The 21127-nt window shown below is 38.7% G+C and overlaps 1 protein-coding gene across 1 annotated transcript in view; it reads left to right on the plus strand.

Moving 5' to 3' along the window:
- LOC131077363 (uncharacterized) overlaps positions 1-21127 on the plus strand; it is a 167981-nt gene that overhangs the window by 128581 nt on the left and 18273 nt on the right. Inside the window, exons 7-9 of the mRNA XM_058014848.2 lie at positions 685-748; positions 979-1036; positions 1132-1218. Coding sequence (XP_057870831.2) covers positions 685-748; positions 979-1036; positions 1132-1218 — 209 coding nt within the window. The remainder of the gene's footprint in view (positions 1-684; positions 749-978; positions 1037-1131; positions 1219-21127) is intronic.

Genomic DNA, 21127 nt, shown 5'->3' on the forward strand with positions numbered 1-21127 from the left:
TTTTTAATAATTTTGGGCCAAAAAGAGTTATTGCTGACTAAGAGTTTTTCAACTATTCTCAAAATGATATCAGTCCTTTGTTAGGTACATGACACAACTCTAGATACACAATTTATATAAACTTTCAACTTTCCGTTTTTTGGGTGCACATTTCTACTCTAGTTGTGCCCTTGATCACCATACTTGGCCATTTTTCGACTTGGATGCTTCGTTCCCAAAAGTGTTCCCTTGATGAAATTTTGACCTTGAACTTGATTCTGTCAAGCAAACATAACCTAAGGACCTCTTTTCCTTTGCCATGATGGATAATTTCAAGATCATTACTTTACAATCCTTTGAACATTAACCAACTTGACAAGACCTGATCACAACTTACACTTGGGAAAACAATAGATGTTAGATTTAAAATTGACACAATACAAAAATTTCATATGGGTATAACAATCTCTTAGACCGTTGTATTATCACAAGTTCAACAATGCAACTGAATTTTTATAAGTTATTTCTTTTCCTATTCATCACATACGTAAGAGTCATTTAAATATAACTAGAGTTTTAGAAATCATCTGTACATTATAACAATATAAAAGCAAAGTATACATTCATGGATTCTTATGCACAAAGAAGGAATGAGAGGGATTGTGCAGCATATAAAAACGTATTTCCTCTTATATGTGGTTGCAGGTTCATGAGAATGCTTATGCGAGTGAAATGCATCACTGCTTTTCCTCACAGCTAAACTCATCTGGTTAGTCTTGTTTGAGTCATTGTCTTGTACTTCTAAATTTGTGGCTCTGAAGGAAATGCTGTATGGGTCTGATGCATGTTCGTATTTCCAAGAAAAAGTAACAGCTCTATTTTATAAATTTAGCAATTTTTTAAACTACATTGTCAATATCATACACTAAGATATATACACTTTGTACAATTTCTCATCATCTACTGGTTACTATGTATTTGATGGATATCTGAAAGCAGGTCTTGTCATGCCTCATTCTGAAGTAGAATCGTCAGACATATCCATCATAATAGCAAGGTATGCTTGTCTTGGTTAGTTTGTATTTCTGATTCAAGCAGTTATTAAATAAAAATACGCTTTTGAATGCTTAATTTTCCATACGATTGGAACAGGAAGGGCGAATCGTGTACTTCAGCTTGCAGGTCAAAGGGACAGACATGCATATTGAGGAGGCTTTTGGATTTAAATAAATGTGAAGTGTGAGTTTCCATGGCCCATGCCATTTGTTCTACTCTTTGTCTCACGTCATTTTGGATTTTATATCTTTTATGTATAATATTTCAATGGAAATAAAATTGTCATTAGAAAAAGCCATTTAATAAAACTAAAGGTCTAATTGTGAGAGGGTTCAGGGCTTAAGGATTTTGTCAAGCTGTGCTAATAACAGATAAAACAAAAAAACATGATCAAGTGATGAGTACAGCGTAACTCCCTCTTGAAATATTTGAAAGTTGAACTCCAGAACTAAGCACATCATCTATATTTATTTTTCAAAGTCTAGGATTTTTGGAATCCTAATACAGCATGTATTTCAAGGAAGTTGCATTTGGAGATGGTCTTGAAATATTTGAAAGTTGAACTCCAGAACTAAGCACATCATCTATATTTATTTTTCAAAGTCTAGGATTTTTGGAATCCTAATACAGCATGTATTTCAAGGAAGTTGCATTTGGAGATGGTATATATGTTTATTTGATAAATGAAATACAAATTGTAACTAGGCATTAGCTAAAGGCAAATGGATGTGTCATTATAATTGCTAAGTTGTCAATCTTGATACTAGTTCAAGTTAGGTTCATGGGTCTAGTCAAGAAAAAAATTGGGTTTGTCCATAACATATACAAATCAGAAGTATGTGCTACTAATAAAATTTTGATCTCTAAGAGGTTGTAGTTGTGTGAATGACTGGCCATGGAAGTAAAACTAACTACGAACATTAACCTTAAACTTATCACAAAGAGCATCAATACTAAAGTCCTTGGAATTTAAAAATTCCGTGAACTTGAGTCTAACCACATGTAGCATGTTAGGACCAATGATGAGTCTACAAAGTGTTGCCTTGTACCCTTGGCTGACTTCAAAATCTTTATATGGGGCAATCCTTGTCAACATAGAAAGAATCTCAGCACTATAATATTTGGGATTAAATGCAAAGGCAAGAAAATGTAGCAAGCCGGTCATTTTTCCATCTCTCTTGAATAATTTTGTGTTATTGTTGCAAGAAAGTTTCTTCAAAATTCTACTCTTTTGCATTTATGATGGCCTTCATCTTCTCAATCATTGATTCAATGCTATCATATATATCTTCCAAACGAGGTCTATTCATGTTGGTATAATAGATCATATTCAATATGGGCTTGGTGAAACTAAGGTGATATTCAACATAATCCCACCAAGTGTAATGTCCCCAACTTGTGATTACCTGAATTTTTTCCCCAAATTAGTAATAACACAATATACTTTATCATTTTATTTTTATTTTTTTGATATATAAGAGTAACTTCATCTAGTCATTCAATAAACTTAGGAATAGACAAATAAATACATGGATTAATAGCAAACATATTACATAGAATGATAAACATGTCTTTTGACTCATATTCAGTCATAGTTTAGTTTGGTAGGAAAGCCCAAGAGGGCACATATAAACTGCTCAACCCATCTTAAGCCCAAGAGGGCGAAGCGTCCCACTATGACAACTCACCTCTTGGCCACAAGAGGCAGGAACCTCCCACTATGACAATTCCATTCCTTGGGGTGGCCTACTTAGCTTGGGAGAACTGGTAAACTGCAATTCCCTAACATACTTCCTCCATTCATTCCTCTGATTGATTATGAGATAAGACACACCTATAAAAATAATCTAAGAATATATATATATATATCAAGCCAATATAAATCTTGCTAACATCATTTTCATATATATATATATATATATATATATATATATATAGTTATATTACCAATATATTTGGTAGTTACCTACCATATAAATTATTAACACCCCTTAAAAACATTAGTTGTTATTGTAATTGTGGCTGTATAGAGGCAGACAGATCTGTTTGCCACAGTAATCTGTCTGCCTCAGTAATGAAATTAAATATGAATGTCATACGCATTGCAGTCTATTTTAATATTATTATTAAATTCTGCATAATAACATTGTCGGGCTTCATATATTAAGCATATGTATTAAACACATCTCCATGCATACCAAGAACAAGGATGTTACTGCCTGTAACTTAATAAAGTTCTGATTATATCTAATCGTTGGTGATCAATCCTTACCGATGAGAATCGGTGACTGCCTTTCCAGTCTTAGTTTGACCGAACTGCTTTTTTTACTTAAGCCTTCGATGCCTTTCTTTTTGTCATTGTTTTTTCCCTTAAGTGGAACCCAATGGATGTCTTAAAAGCCACGTCCCATGCCTATGTTGGAGTCTCTTCCCAAAGTTCGTGCCTCAGCCAGTAATTCATTATTTAATTTAGTTAGTAGTTATTATTTATTACAATTGGTAGTTTTCATTATTAGTAATAATTCTGATTTGGTTTATTGTTAATTATAAATTGTTTATCTATTGTTTATAAATACATACAAGTAATACATATGTAATATAATTAAGGAAAATAAATAGATAATGATAGGCTCTGAAATATGTTTATATATTGATTAGTTGTTTTAAAGATTCATATATGTTTTTAATTTGAATAAATCGATACATCAATATATTCAAATACAATTTATTATTTACAATATAGGGTATATGACACGAAGTGTCATCTAGGATCATCCACTTAATATTTGCTGCCCTTGCAGCACCAGATTATCTCCACATGCACCAATTGTGATTGATGACCATGTTTGAGAGTGTCTCCCAGACCTTCACAAGTCATTTTAAGACAATGGTCTCAACAACCTATTGAATAGAAACCAAAATTAAAAATTAAAAAATAAAGATTCTTACTTATAGAAGAAAACACAAACATTAAAATTTTAAATATTTAATAAATCTTATTATTTCACTTACCTTCAACAACCCAAATTTGAGAATGTTTTGAATATGCCTTTTGACATATGGTGGTTTTTTATGAACATTGGGATGTTTTCAGCCTTGCTATACACTTGTTTGGTCCAATCAATTTTGGTGCCAATTTTTTGTAACATATGTTCTAAGGAGTGGACTGCACAAGGTGTCCTAAAACTGTGTAACACTTCTCAACCAATAAATCACCTACTCTGTAATTTTGGAGTTGTCTATTATGATTTGAACAACATTTCAAGACCCAACTTTTTCAATGATTTGATAGAAAATATTAGCAATAAATACACCATCCAATGCTATAAAAAAAATTGCCCCTTTTTGGCACACTGCAATAATATTGATCAATGGCTGATCTTTTGTATCCTTCCATCCATTTGAAAACGATGGATATCCATGTCTTGGCCCAAGAATCCCTTATAGGCTTCAATGAATCCTCAACAAAATTTGTCTCCTTTTCTAACAAGGTGCTATGCACGTTCTCAAAAATTAAGTTCTTGTACCCTTTTAGAGCTTTATTAATTGCTTTACTATTTGTTGCCAATATGGTGAGTGAACAACATTGAAAGTCAATCCATTTGCATAGACACATCTCGCAATGTGATGATTGGCAATCTCATAATAATTATTGTGAAATGTTATTTCCAACAATCCTTTTGATCTCTTACACGCTACTAGTTGTTCTTCAGGTATGGTAAAAAATGGGTGGCTCTCTATAGGTTAAACATTAGATGGTGGTGGAGGGGGCTTCATTCCTCAAGATCCCTTTTTTAGTAAATGATAATTTGATTTATGGCTTTCTACTTCACTTGGCTTTTCCTACTCATTAATATACGCTATGACTTCCTCTGATGGAATGGGTACATTATTTTTCCAAGTTTTGCTTTTCTTCTAAATCATACTATTATGAAGCTTTTTTTAAGTCATAGAATCAATTTCAAGTCATATTTTGAAACCTCTCTTGACTTGAATATAGTAGGCGATTCTTTTGCAGTTATGACATTAACATAAGGGTTTAATAGTGTTTTTTTGAGTCAAATTCATTGGACATATTTTATGAAGAGTAGCTTTGATACCCCTCCTAGGGATGCCACACAAATCGGCTTTCACCCAATTGTATGAGCTTGAGTATTGAACATCACACAAATTGCATATCCAAATCTAACCCCCACCACTTAGAATCAGCTGTACCATATAACATATTTTGAAAGTAATGAATTTGGATATTTTTAAAGTAGGGTCAGCCCACAAAAGTTGAACTGGCTGCCATTATAATTCATGTGGCAACATGCTCAATAAATAGCACATTTGAAACAAATGAAAACTAAAAAAAATACACAATATAACTGAGTTTAAAAAGTTTAAGCTAATGCTATAGATTCATAGAAGAAAGTTGAAAAAAAGGAATTTCAAAACAAAACAAAAATGCAAAAAAAAACCCAAAATATCCTCTTTTGAAAAAATATTCTTCTACAATCTCCTTCGTGGTGAATGGCTCTTGCAGACACATAGGAATAGCAAACCAATCACTTTGGAACCTTCACCAATCAATCTTCAATTCTATTCATTTGATTGCAAGCAAGTATGAAAGATTAGAAAAAATGAATGGCTTTTGTGTTTTGTATTCACAATGAGGTAAACTACTTTGTTTTTGTCTTTCAAATGCCTTGGAATGAAATTTTTATGGTTAGTGACACATTGAAGTCAAAGTCAAATGTGTGTTAGCCTTGTTTTTAAACTTGAAATTTTTTTAAAGCAAGATGGTTGGTTATCTGTTAAAGGACGCTCCCTTTCTTTTTTATTTAGGTCCTCTGAACCAGCTTTATGTTATGAGGTTTACTCTATGCCCTTGGCTGCCAATAACTGTGCTACCATAGATGTGAGGGTGGTTAAACTCTGCTCTAGCCGTTCCAACCTGACCCTGGGGTCTTATTCTTAATCCTCTTCATGACGACCTTGTTATGAGGGTGAGGAATCGAACTCTCGACCAACGGGAGAGGAATTTACCCATCAACCACCATGGAGAAATGTCCCAGTTAGCTAAACGTTTACTGACAGACAGAGATAGATCCCTACCTCAAATCCCCAAACAATCCACACACATACAAGATCTAATAAAGTTATGGAACTCACCTTGCCTTATGACGATTGTCCTTGCTTGGTTGCTGTCCTTACATGAACGAAATCCAGATCCACAGGTTCCAGTTAAGGCCTGCACATCAACAAACAAACACAACCTTACTCATTCCATTATGACCCATAAATCCAGATCTCAATCTCAAACAGATAGAGACATGCTGAAGCAAACTGTTATCACTCAAAGGAAGTTGTTGATCTATGGTAATCAATCAAACAAAGATAGTTTTTTGGGGGGGAAAAAAGGTAGATCTATATTATGATAAATGAAGAAGAGAACAAATAGAATGATGTACCTGAGTCAAGTGAAGCAACACCTCTTTCACCAAGATCTGGCCACCCAATCCTTAATCCCAAATTGTTGATCCTTCACACAGATTTGATCTCCCTCAATGGAGTAGTGAAACCAACATCAACGGTAGGCTATGAGAGTCTACATGAAAGAGCCTGCTCTGATCTGCTCCAAGAATCAATGGGGGTCTAAAACTCTGTAGATTCTTCAAAATAATTACATTGAGTACCTTCTAATCAGAGAGGTCCCTAATGATCCTTACAGGCTAATTATTCTATCATTTCAGAGTGGACTCATCTATGGTCTTAGTAAAAAATCCTGGGAGTAGTCATGCAGTTTGCTAAGAATCATGAAAAATAATTAAATTTAGAAATCTGTGTGGAATAATGCAAAATCTTTTTGTCCAATTGTTCATTTTTGTCTAATGTGGCAAGTTGTTTTCAGCTCAAGAGGACTCCTGGTTTATGAGATAGTAAAACTTCAAGTTTTTGTTGGTTGAATTGCAGAAGTAATGAAATCAAAGGTTTTGTTCAGTTTAAATGGAATCGATTTCTGGGTTTTGGTTGCAGTGGTGTTATAAGTAATGTGACCAAGTTTCATGAGAAATATGGATGCCATCAAAAGTTATGTTTTCTCATTCACTGAATGCACAGGTTTGGCGGAGAGGTTCTATAAAACCATCATAAGGTTATGAAATTAGATTATAATCTGTCACAAGTTGAAATTTCAATATGATGATTGCTGAAGGTTGTCAAAATCCGAAGTAATGATTTTTCATGGCTTATAAGCTATGAACAACAATTGGAATGATGACAAAACTCATGGTTAAAACACAAAAAAAAAAGCAAAGAGGACAAGTTTTGAAACCAATTATGAAGTAAATGGTTAAAATGTTGATGACGAAGGAGAATCAGAATGTTCCACATTTCTCTTAAGTCACCGACATGACTTGTGTAGTCTTCATCAAATGCTGGTAATAAGAGAAAACTAATTCCAATCCTCCTATTGCTAAGTTGGGTAAAGGATAAAAGAAGCCAATAGTATGAAGTTTGCTATCTCTATCAGCTATTTAACAATTAAAAGAAGTTACTGATCTTGTAAATTCTGCTGATTAAGGAGTTGTTTTATTTTTTAAAATGCCACTCATAAACAAAGAAATATTGTCGGTGATAAAATCTCAATAAACAAATTTTCGAAATCAGCCTAAAGCACCAAAATAAAGGAATTCAGGGATAACCATTAGTATACCAAGATCTAAGAGATGTGGCTGTTATTATAAGTACCATAGAATTTGTTCTAAACTACCACCTCTCTCTTCTTAGCCTGCAAACTCTCCAAAGTGGCGTAGTGGCTACAAGATATGCACAAGAAAGCTCTATTGAAAAGGTGTAAAGGCAAGCTTCACAACCTGTGCAGCTTGTGTGAGAAAAGGATGGAAGCATCAACAAGGCATAAAAACTGTTTGATAAAATGCATTAAAGAGATGTCATCTTATGGGATGCTTGCAGAATATGCACAAAATGTACTTATTGTGATGGCTTTTGAAACTTTTGGGAAGATGTAATTGGCACATGTAGTGCCAAGAATCATTAATACCTTACCATTATTTCTCTCTTGCATAATAATAGAAGTTATGGAACAACACATGAACATTCATCAAATCATAATTGATAATGGGATTCTATTAGATGTTATAAATGCAGACGACTCAGAATGCATGAATGCAAATTGTAAGAGCGCATCTAGAGAATATAGACATAGAGTTTTGATTGAAGGGATGCACACTGAAAGATTTGTTAAGAAGATTTGAAGAACTCTCATGTAATGCGATTGCATATTCACACAATAGATTCATTGAAAAGGCCTTTGAAACTTTATGGCAGATTTGCTGCACAGAAATGGACAATAGAGCATGAACTGTTTTGTAGAAGTGCCTCAAACGGATGCCATCTCATGGTGCAATGATTGCAGGAAATGCCTAAAATGATTTGTTGAAAAGGCTTTAAGAAACTTTCAAGCAAATGCCAATGGCAGGTGTGAAGTGGACTCAACAACCTTTTCCCAACATCCTCCCTACTTGTATGCTAAAGTGGGAGCTTTGAGATAGAATATGGATGTCTATCTAGGTGGATTTTATCTGATGTTTTACTGGCAAATGCACTGGTTGTCAACATGCAATATGTGGAATCATAGATATGGCACCTGAATCGTTTAACAGAATGAATGCCTCACGGGAATGACATCTCAAGGAATGTGTGATGTATATTCACAAAACGGATATGCTGAAAACACTTTAGAAACTTTCAAGCAAATGTGAGCAGCAGGAGTAAAGTGCAATTCCACAATATTTGCCAGTATGTTTCGTAGTAGATGTAATGCCCCCTTTCTGTATCAATTTGTAACCCTTCATGTGTGCCCATCTCCCTTGTGCAAGAGCATCTTCAAATTGCGCTCTAGCATTGGCATCTTTGGGAGAGTTAAGGCATAGATCCCGCTCTAAGAAAGGAGGTTGCGCTATCATGCCTATTGCATGCGCCCTACAAGGACATATCCCAAACCTGCTCAGGCATCTTGCTTGTGCATTTAACATGCTAAATCTGCTCACATAGGATCCTTCTCCTCTTATGTGGGGCAAACTTCATGCAAGCATCACCCTTGAATGCACTCAAGAGGAGAATGTCAAACTTCCTAAGTCTAAACTTTGTACATCTGCCTATGTCCAATGCGCTCCCTCACCATCTAGTGCAAGCAAGCTGCCAAAACCCACTCCAAGGAAATGAGTTTTGCAAGCAACCTTGTCATATGCGTCCAGGGGGTTTGGTGTGTGTAGATCAAGGACTAAAGTGCACCCAGGATGAAATTCAGCTTAAGTGTTGATCTAAGGGGGTAAAATGAAGGATAAATCTGTGCACACACCCCTCTTGGATGCGCTCTAGCTTTTGTACATTAAGACCTTTAGCTTGCGCTTATCTTCTTTATGCAGATGGGTACCTCAAACCTGCTAGTGTAAGATGGTGGCTCATATGTGCCCATGGAGGGAGTTGAAGGAGCTGATCAAGGTTTGAAAATCAGGTTTTAAAAGATCTAGAAGCATCAAATTCAGGCTTGAACTTCTGAATCAGACCTAAACGAGGGTGGAAGTCAGATCAAAGACAACTACATCAAACTTCAAAACATGTAAGGCTAGACTTAAATCCTAAATGGAGAACCATCATCTTCATGCACTCAAGAAGAAAGTGTGCAAGAGAACCACTCAAATCCGCTATGCACACAACCCCTTCAATCCCGCCCTGCAGGATGGGGTTAGATTTGCGCCCAGCTTTGTGTAGGGTATGCTTAAATGCGCTCAAGGAGAGGAGGTAGGAAGTAACCAGAGCAAGTTAGACCTAAGAGCAACCAAATCAGATTTTAAACACAAGATAATCCGACCTAGAAACATGTAAATCTGACCCAGAGGCCAAACATCAGACCTTGAAGAGATTGAGAACTCAGACCTAAGCAAGCCAAGCATCAGAAATAGAGTGTGCAGGTAGGGCAGAATTATATTTTAAGGTGTGAATTGGGTTGTTAAGTGATTGGGCAATCTTATGTTTATACCATTTCAGGAACAAAATTCAACAAGGTATGCACTTAGCCGACCTGATTGAGGATCCAACTTCTTATCTGTGCAACCACTTATATTAAGCCCACTCTCATTTGGGCAAGCCCTTACCTCAAATCTGCTCTGCATAGGAGACTTTCCTATGCGCTTTATTTACATTCTACATGCTTACCCATAATGTGCGCTCAACTTTCAAATAGTACAAGCTAACTCTCAAAAGCTGCTCACTACTTGTTTATGCCACGTTACTCTTCAAACCTGTTGTGCATTCATGAGCCTCATATGTGCCCAAGTAGAGATGAGGGGGTGGATCAGAGTCAGGAACCAGACCTAAAGGGTGTTAAAATCAAACTTGCTAGGATCAAAATCCTACCTTGAAAGATAGGAATCAGATCTGATTTGTCAGTAATATTTCCAGATTGGGGAAAGTTTTTAAGGTTTAATTTGTTGAGTATTGGTTTTATCCTCATTCAATTCATAATATTTGATGCATCATTGCTTATTTTTCAGGATGATTAAAGGAGGCAAGGTAAAGGAGGCATCAGTGCAAATCTTGATGGGCAAAGGATGGAGGACTTACAGCATTACACCACAAAAGAATCAACATCCACATATTCTAGCTAAGTCAACAAGGATCTACAACTTCAAGGCTACAGCCACAACAATGGAGGTTGTTTTGCAAGCATCGAATCTACTAAGGCATGGAAGATAGGCAATGTATTACAAAGGATAAAAGCAAGAAGTGTTCAAGTGTTCCTGAGGAGGATTCAAGTCTCACATTCAATGCAAGGGGATATGAGGAATTGACAAAGATAAACATAAGGTAATCTTGAATTTCCTTTGGAAATCCAAGAATCACGACCAATACAAAGTGGTAATCTCAGTCAGATACTCTACAAGAAAAAGGGTTCTACATCAAGCTGGCATCATCACAAAGTTTACGTCAAAGATCATCAAAGTGAGAATTCATCACTTAAAGAGGATTCCCAAGTCAGAGGATGGAAGGTGAAATGTGTGTTTGCCCTCTCGGGTGAATACTTAAAGCATAAAGTACGTAATACAGAATAATGCCATAGATATCAGACAAGTATCAGATATGTTATTCCATTCATAATTCGTGTCCTTCACAAGTTACAATCAGGAGTATATAAAGATACCGAGGGGGTGCGAGTGCCAACCGTCGCACCGCAACTGCCACCCCTCGGTTGCCAACTAACAAACCCAATTACGACTTAATTAACTATTCTTATTCCCGTATACAATAATGCGGCTAACATCATCCCCCCCAAAAAGAAAAGTCGTCTCCAGGCAACTTACAACAAAATGGAGAATACATGGAGCTCGCAAAAATCCAGAAGAAGAAAAAAAACTGAGGAAGGGCAGAAGGCGTCCTTGATGAAGAAGGCGTCGGTGGTGGTGTAGCAGTGGACGCCAAGCGCCCACAGAGCTCATACACCTGCTTCGTCCTCCTCTTGAGATCCCGTTCCGCGACCATCTGCCGCTCCATAGCAGTCTTTACCATATAGGCTGCCTCGAGCACCTCCTTATCCTTCTTGTCCAGATTTTCCAAGGCACTGACCAACCGAGTCTCCAACAGCTCCCTCGAGGCCCTCTCCTCTTCCAACTGTATCAGCAAGGCAGACTTCTCTGCTACTAAAATGTCCACCGCTGCCTGGTTCTGTGCCATGGTAGCCTCTAGCTCGCGAAACCTGGTAGCCAGCTCCTCCAGAGCTGTTACTGCTGCCACCCTCAAAGCCTCAACTGTAGTTGCCGTCTGTTGTGACCTCCAAAGCTCCAGACAACCTTCACGGAAGGCCTGCTCTACCTCTCTCACCAACGACTGCATCTGGGTCTCGCCAACCCCCTCAGTGAGGCGCCAAGCCTCCAGCATCGCCAGGCTCTCTGTGTCTGGCCATCCGGCACACTCAAAACACCTCTCAAACTCAGCTCGGCATCCCGTGCGGGCAAAGGTCAACAACCCTTCCATCCGCTCAACCATGGTCGCATCGGCCTGGACCGTGGCAGATGACACAAGCCGCTGTGCTCCCAGAGTCATCTCTGTAATAAATTGCTCCAACTCTGCACCCTGCTGACTTCCCACGGGCACCTCCTCTGCTCTGTACAGACTGGTTACTACCACCACAGGGGGTGAAGCAACCCTCTGAACTGCCCTGCTGCTCGGGGAACTCCCTTCCTCGAGGTCAATGACATCCAAGGAATACGTGGTCTGCCCTGGGGATAGAGTGGCCTCTCCCGGTGCCATGGGTGCCATCTAGTAACGGCTCAACTAGTTAGTGAGGTCATCATGAAGAGTGCCTGCTGCCGTCATTGCCTCCTGCATATATCCGGGCAACCCTGGCACATCCTGTCCTGTCACATTCGGCACCTCGTGCACCATGGAAGCCTCTGCACTCGCCAAGGTCTCCACCTGTGGTGGTGTCATGGCTATCGTCGCCCAAGGCTGCCCGAAACTAGGAACTGGTATCGTGGTGACTACACTCACTGTCCTGAAGGACCGCGACACCGCCAACTGACAAGTCTTCGGTAAGCGGGCTGGTGTAAAGTGGACTTGCACCTGTGATGCTAAAGTAGACCCTACTGTACCTGCCGACTCCACTACCCCCTCTTCAGGCAACTGGTCGCCTCTTCTCCTTGTCAGTCGGAAGCTTCCTCCGCTTACCTGGGAGGTGTCTGCGGATTCCTCCCTGCCACTTTCTGCATCCTTAGCCTCGAACTCTTCTGTGTCGGACTCTGTATCGGACATGGCGGCCTTCTTTCTTTTTGTGCCTAAACGTGCCTCTGTGCCATGTGCCAAGACGTCCAAGTGTGACCAATAGAATATGGGCAACCGGTCTGGTGCAACATGCCCCTGCGGCTCCAATCGCTGTGAGCCCGGGGTGATCTACGTGCGAACTGCGTCGAGGAATAATCTGATGGCGTGATGCGGCGTGTAGAACTTTTTATATTGCAACGTCATGAACTCGTCCATCCTATCCGCCAATAGTGACGCCCAATCGTATACCACTCCATTGTGCAGCCCGTTCATTAGCACTATCTGTGCAATGGCTATGTCCAACGTGCGGGTGGTACCTGTGAGGCGACTCTTCACCACCGACAACAGGCATCGCCATACTCCCTTGGCAAAAAATTGTTTCTTCACTCCCCGACTCTTGCCTGCACTCTTGAGGCTATCTTTCTCGCCTTGGGTAAGGTTATTGCGCAACATCAACTGGACAGTGTTGCACGATTCTCTGGGGATATTTTCTGTGAAGTATCTATTTTCTTTCCTTTTATCCCCGGTATGCCAAATACCCTAGTGAACTTGCCTGCCGTGAATGACACTGTTATCCTCTGATGTTGATAATCAAATACCGACTGGTGGCGATGTCTATCATAGCTGCCAATCATGGCATGCAAAACTACCTCAAAGTCCTTTATCGAAAAAACTGGCATCTGGACAGCCCAGTGTACCTATGCCTGGTGAAGACTTTTCTTTATTAAATCATCCTGAGGTGTCTTTGCCCACCAGTTCTGACAATCGATTCCATTCAAACCCTCGAACATAATATTATCTGTCGTTATTTCATCTTTGTCCTTTGTCGCCAAGGGTTTGGGACGATGCTTCTTGCTTTTTTGACTGGTGCTCATGCCGAGACTACCTGCAATGCCCACCCCAGATGGTAAAATCCGTTTGCCTGTGTCTACACTGGTTTCTTTTTGTCCTCCCTGCAACTTGTCTTCTAATGGCTGCAACTGTTTCCGCCAATCTGCCTTGTTCCTGTTTATGTCCATTAGCACCAGATTACTTCTTCAATTCTGCTTTTATAACCTTTCTCTTTTTTTCAAAACTAGAACCCGTCTGCAGTAGTGTTGACGTGTATTTTGTACACCATCATACACAGAATAAAATACCTAAAGGCATCTTATCCTCTCTTGAGAAAATAGTCTCTAACTGCTGAAGATTCGCGTAAAGGATCAGTTAGGTAGACTCCAAGGTTCTTTGATGTAGGGTCTCTACGTGTGGACAAGCTCCAGTGGTATGATGTGATTTGCTGGGATCACAAGGGGACTTACATGTGATGATTGAACTTCCGATCTGCTTTGCTGGACACAGGCTCTTACTAACCTAGACTTGAAAAAATGAAAAAAGGATAAGGGCGAAGAGAGGATCTAATCCTAATACTAAGAATGTAGGAGCAATGACTTGATTTTTGATGAAACTCTAACTAGATCTTGTTTTGACATCAATGGATGGAACATCTACACAAGACTAGTGCGATCTTCTAGGGAAGCTTTATGATGTTCAAATCATCACCGCAGGCATAGATACCATCCAAGTTGATGCATATCAATGAGGAAGCGACAAATTGAAATTGAGCTTAGGCTGAATGATTCCAGTTGACTACACAAGGCAAGTCTGCAATCAACAAACTGCTAGTAGTATGGACATACGAATTCCACCATCAATCAATCACATTTCCTCCATTCATTTAATCATCTACCATCTAAGATTGAAGACTCAACAAGAAACCATGCAAATTGCAAGAAAACGACATATTTCACCATTACTTCAATGAAAATGGAGTTTGTTTACAATCAATGGCAACAATTGCTTGCCTTGTCCTCCTATTCTACTCTAATTGCTACTCTATCAACTATATTCTAACTATTTACAACTCTCTCTAATTCTCTCTAATTCTTTTATAAATGAAATGTCTGGGCTTATATAGTGCCCACAATACAATTTGATGGCTTAGATCAATTCAAGATCAATGGCCAAGATTCAACAATGAAAAACCCTAATTAGGGTTTGTTACAACCATTACATAACATTTAATGTTTGACCAATGATAAAATTGTATTGCTTGGACACATGTCCTCTCTAGAAAAATCGACCAATGGATAGCCGGGGTAGGTACATCGGAGTTTGTGCCACCTTCCATGAGTTAAGTACATTGAATCTGGACATGCTGAGGTGGACCACACTGACTGGAGGAGTGATGACTGGGATGCCACCTCATCTGACACTTGTAGCTTGCTAGATATTCAATTTGATGTCTTTGAGAGGCTATCTTTAATTAATTCATCTGGAATTATTTGCTTCTTCAACGAGCCTTTGTTCTAACTCCTTGTGTCCTTGATGTGCAAGAAGATGATGTACCTCGCCTTGGAACGCTGGATTGAAAAAGGTCGCCCTTGTCCTGGCTTGATCGTCCTGGCGAAGACCGTCCTGGATCCGGCTTGATTTTCCTTGAAGAGACCTCCATTTGATGCCTACACAACATTTCAAAATTAGTACCATGATTTTGCAATACATAACATAAATTAGAGGGCAAATTTTAGGAAACTTAATGATAAGTCCTTTATTAATCATTTCCTAAAAAAGACTGAGCTAGGAAATCAAAATTCAAAATTCAAAATTTCAAAATTTAAAATATGACGATGAATGAATAAAGCAATAAAAATAAATCGCCATACCTCAAAAGAGAGCTAACTCTAGAATGCAAAAAGGAAAAGATCGCCTAGGCAAAATTGAGGGTATAAATGATCTTCAATGTGGTCTCCTCAAAAAAAAATCAACTTCGCCACCCTTTGGATTTCAACGTGATCTTCAATTGCACCTTTGACGTGGTCCTAAATGGATCTCCAAGTTCACCCTTGACAAATCGCTCAAATGGATCTTCAAGTTCGCTCAAACAAATCTTCCAAGTCTCGCACCACTCTAGATAATATTAGCGCCACCTTTGGTTTGAAATTCGCACTCCACACTTGAAATACTTCCCACTTCCTTCCTTCTCCTCAAGATCGCATGTAGAAAGCAAGAAATGATTATGTGAAAATGATTGTTTTCACCCTCCATATATAGCGCTTGCACCTTTTCATCCCTTAGGCCGACTTGAGGATATGAAACGATTTTTTAAATGATTTTTAAATTAAATAACAAGGCCGACCTCCCTTTGTAGCGCTTCAAATTCGATTTTTATTAATTAATTAATTAATGCCTCACGTTTTTATTTGCAAATTTCGATTTTTATAAAGGCAAAAATAATTAATAAAAGATCAACGCCATATTAAATGCCAACATAAATAGGATTTTCAATTTTTTTTTTCGATTTTAGCATTTAAGGAAAATCTGAATTGTTTATTTGGGCGCCAAAACTATGAAAACAAAGGGGACGTACCTCATCGCTCTGGTCCCTTGGAGAGGGACAGGAGCGATCCATGATTTTGTCTTGATTTTTGCATTTTTTTACGTTTAACTCCTTCATCTCCACGTTCAACATTGATCATTTTGATGGTCCTTCGAATTTGATTGCCTTGTGTGCGTTCATGGGTCCCTTTTGGATGTCCATCGCCCTGGTCCTTGTCCAAAGGACAGGAGCGATCTTCATTTTTTCACGTTCAATTTGCATCTTTTATCTTCGATCCTTCATTGTAGAGTGAATAACATCCTTGCTCGTTCCTTTTGCGCTTGTTCCATTTGTTTGCATGAGGTATTTGAATGTTTTGAGGGATCATCGCCCTTGTCCCTTGGAGAGGGACAGGAGCGATCCTCCTTTTGTGGCTCTTATTTTACTTTGTCAGGTTCCAAATTTATATTCAACGGACTCGTCATGCCTTACTCCACTCGTCCATGCTTTGACATTGCTTGTAACTTGGCCAGAAAATCATTTATATCAAAAATCGCTCTGGTCCCTTCCTGAGGGACAGGAGCGAACTTAAGCATTTTGGTCCTTTGTTGACGTTTGATAATCTTCAATTTGTCTTCAACGGGTTTGATTGACCTCCTTTCTTGCCTTCGAACATAAAATTTGCTTGATCTTTGCCCAGATGGTACCTTATGAAGAATTTCGCTCTGGTCCCTTGGTGAGGGACAGGAGCGCATCGCCTTGGTCCTCCAGTGAGGGACAGGAGCGAAATTCTTCTGGATCCTTAGTGAAGGACGGGAGCGTAATTTGACTTTTCGCACTCTCTATCAGGATAACTTTTATGGAATATAACATTTAAGTATAAGAAAGATATACTTTAAGTTATATTCCATATATACTTTCAGGATGTTTGAGAGTGGTTTCAGACCTCCAGGAGTTATATTGCAAAATCTAGTTTTTGGAGGTTTTTTCAGTTTCCAGACTTAGTCAAATTTCAGGGTCAGGACATTCCAGACTTAGCCAAATTTCAGGATCAGGACCTTACTCAAGCCGGACTTGTTATCCTGTTGATCTCCCCGACAGCACTTCAAGTTATATTCATTTGATAAAATATACCTCTTTGGACCTTTTCACATCGTCAAGACGTTAAAATCCTGCAAGGACAAAGCAAAATTGGATTTGTAGCTCCGGTCCTTCACTGAGGGACAGGAGCGATTTTTCCCTTGGAGGCATTTCTGTGTTCATGAAAATCTTCAATTTATATTCAATGGAAAGATCTCGCCTTTCTCCATCACTTCCAATTCGTAATTCATCTTGACCCTGCAGGAATAGTAAAATATTTGAGAACGAGCTCCCGTCCTTCACTGAGGGACAGGAGCGATTTTGCTCCTACAGGCCAAAATAACATGATTTTACACATTTTAACACTTCACAAGGCGAAAACAAATCATTAGAGATGCCTAGGATCAAAAATAAAAAATGTCAAAATTTGGTCAAAAATATTCAATTGGACAAAAATTCACATTTCATCTTCAACACTTAGACAAATTTAAGCTCTGCATTCAAAATTCCAATTGAAAATAGACCATTCTAGCGAATTCATTTCATTCAAAATTTGCATTCTAGAAAAGGAAATTCTAAAAGCTCCCAAAACCGACTGGATTCAAACCAAAACCCTAAAAAGCAAAGCGAAAACGAGCAAAAAACATGGGTCCCCATTTGCAATGGGGCGATGTGTGAAAACGTCACAACATCTAGCGCCACCTTGAATAAATGTTGAAAAACATTTCAGAGATAAAGACTCAATCGACACCTAGAACCTCTGGAAAATTCAACCTAGCTCATCAAGAGATTAGAAAATGCACTCAAAGTAGAAGGAGAATCTTTAACCATATCTAGACACTTAGTCTTTGATTACCCAGGTGTGTGCAAGTGTATTTATTCCTCTCGACAAGACAACTATGACTTTCAGGTTCCCCTGTGATTAGCTACGTAGTTTATCTAAACTTCAAAAGCATCCTGGATAGAGCCTCGCTGCCAGCCAGACGTCCATAGTCCCGACGAGGTTATCGCCGCAAGCTCACGAACATTGCTCCATTGCCAGCCAGGCATCTATAGCCCCGATGGAGTTACTCGCATATTCCCCTTAGCCAATTTAGATATTTCATTTCATTTCATTTTTCATTTTTTCATTTTCTCTTTTTTTTTTTTTTTTTGATATTGCTTTTTCTCTTCGTCAATTCCTTTGGCTCGTAAGCAGTGAAGCTTACTAGGGTTTGAGGATTGCGGTGGCGCTGAAGCTAGATTTTAGATTTTTCACCAATCACAGCTTTGCCTGAAAACCATAATGACTCGGAGTCTATTAATGTGTGAAGATATAGTAATCAACAGATGTCGGCATCAAGACACAGAAAATGATTCCCTTCCAAGTCAAATACAGGTCCTGATCAGAGGATAAAGCTGAAGAGGAACAACCTCGGATTCCGAGCACTTCATGAATGGATATCTAAGAAATGAGTCTAACATAAGATCCAGGATATTGCCAGTGTGTGAGCAACAACACAAACGCCCTTCTCACAAGATGGAGGCTCCCACTCAAGACACCTAAACTAAAGCAAACCGACTGACAAACCGACTCAAAACAAACTAAACTAAAACGCACACCAAAAGCAAACTACCTAAAGAAAGCAAACACTAAACTACCTGAGCCCCACTAGATCATGAGTCAAATGACTCAAGGCAAATTAAGAACAAGGCTCAACAGACCTCTAATCTAAAAACACGAAAAGAAAACCTACTCTAAACCTATATACAAGAGTCCTAGACTCGACACGACTCAAAGAAGCAAAATATATACATGACTTTACATGATTTCTCAGGTTGTGCAACAGGAGAATGGCAAACGTGATGGTTCTCAATCGGGCAAATTCATCCTTAAATACAGAAAGGCAAACTCTCACCATGCATCTCTCATACTCAAGCAAATTTTCACTCAAAATGATCAATTGGGGTAATTCGTTAGGACCATGATCAATCCAGATGCAAGTTGTTTTCCCAAAATCCCCATAATCAAAATCATAATAACTTTCAAGGCTAGGATTAAGGAAAGAAACAACCTGGCATATTTCAGGCTCAGACGGCACTATATTGTTGGAAGCGAAGTCACCAGCTGCTTCAGGAGGTCGCCATTGATGATGAACTATTCCACGAGCATTCGCAATATGTTGATCTTGATTAGGAAAGTCCTCTCGAAACAAGCTCAGCGCCCCTTCGAATAGCTCAAGATTCTTAGTTTTCACTGAGATATCTTGCATAAACCAGGCATCTTCATGAAACTTTGTTAGCATATCTTCAAAAATGAGAGTCTCCTTGATGGATTGAGCTTCAAACATCTCTTCTAGTCTATCAAAGATAATCTCAGATGGCCCTTCTTTTTCAAGTATAGTCTTGGGAGGTCGGAGCTGATGGTGGATCATATCACTCACAGTAACTTGCTTATCTAGAAAAAAATTTGGCAGTGATTCCATTTGTGTTTGATCTACAAGATCTTTCAATGTTTCCTCAAATAGCATAATGGTGATGAAATCTTCAAGCGCCCCCTTGAATTGTTTTTCATATCTGGGCTCACTTGTGATGATCTGTGATTCTTCATTCAATATCTCAACTTGATTGTCTTCTTCAATGAGGCCATTTGAAAACTCTTGCAATTCAACCTCAGGGATCTCCTTTTGTAGCATAAGTGAGAATTCTTCAAGGAATGAGTCATCTTCTCCTTTGATTGCTTGTTCAACTCCTGGATCTTCCTTTATCATTGCTTGAGTACTCTCAACTAATTCTTCAACTTTTGTTTCATGGTATTCCTTTTCAGGTGCAAGGCATGGCGGGCTTTCCATTGTAATACATTGTTCCTCAAGTGCACTGGTATCGTCAATGTACACTTGATCCTTCTCACATCCAGATGCTGGAGCAATGTCCTATTCATAGGTTCTCCTGAATTCGGCTGTGAGATGTGCACCCCAAGATCTGTTAATAATACACTCTTCCTCGGACAAAGTTGGCATTCCAAACTGGTTTCTGACTTGATTGATAGCCATTTCACATACTGAGCAAGTAAATTCAGAGTGAGGTGAGTTATGAATTCTACACCACAATGGTAGCAATATGTTTTCAAGACGCATTTCGCCATCCAAAATGAGTTGACTCTCAATCATCCACATGAAGCTTAGAAGAGGATCTTTGCTTTCTGGGACACTGAAATTGCCTTCTTCTGTTTCTGGCCTAGGGACATCCCAAAAGAAGATTTTTCCCTGTGCTGCCGATTCCATCCTTGATAAGTACTTCAAGCAATGCATCTCATCATGTTCGTCTGTCTCGTGAACTCGACACTGCCCTGGTCTTGCAAACTCGGACAATCTGCGTGGATAAAGTTGTGTATCTAACCTCCACCAAAGTTCAGGAAAATCAACTTGTTGCTCCTCGTGAAACTGTTGCCGCTCCATTGAGAAATCTTTCTTTTTTGATTTTTTGATTTTTCACTTTTTTTGGATTTTCTATTTTTCACTTTTTTTTTCGATTTTCTAGTTTTTCACTTTTTTTGGATTTTCTATTTTTCACTTTTTTTTTCGATTTTCTAGTTTTTCACTTTTTTTGGATTTTCTGGAATAAGAGAGATCTTGAATATCTCGGATTCAACTTGAACGTTCAACTAGTTCCAGCTTGCTTCCTTCTTGCGTAAGTCCAACTGATGATCCAGCAGTCACCTTCCTTCGAGTGTTTGAGAAAAAAACTTTCCACTGATCTTCCTTGGATTCAAGAGTTCGTGTTCGTTGTCAGGCACTCCTAATTCAATTCTGTCTTGAGAATTTCTTCAAATGTGACTTGACAAGATCG

The sequence above is a fragment of the Cryptomeria japonica genome, chromosome 4, assembly GCF_030272615.1.
Source record: "Cryptomeria japonica chromosome 4, Sugi_1.0, whole genome shotgun sequence".
Classification (NCBI taxonomy): domain Eukaryota; kingdom Viridiplantae; phylum Streptophyta; class Pinopsida; order Cupressales; family Cupressaceae; genus Cryptomeria; species Cryptomeria japonica.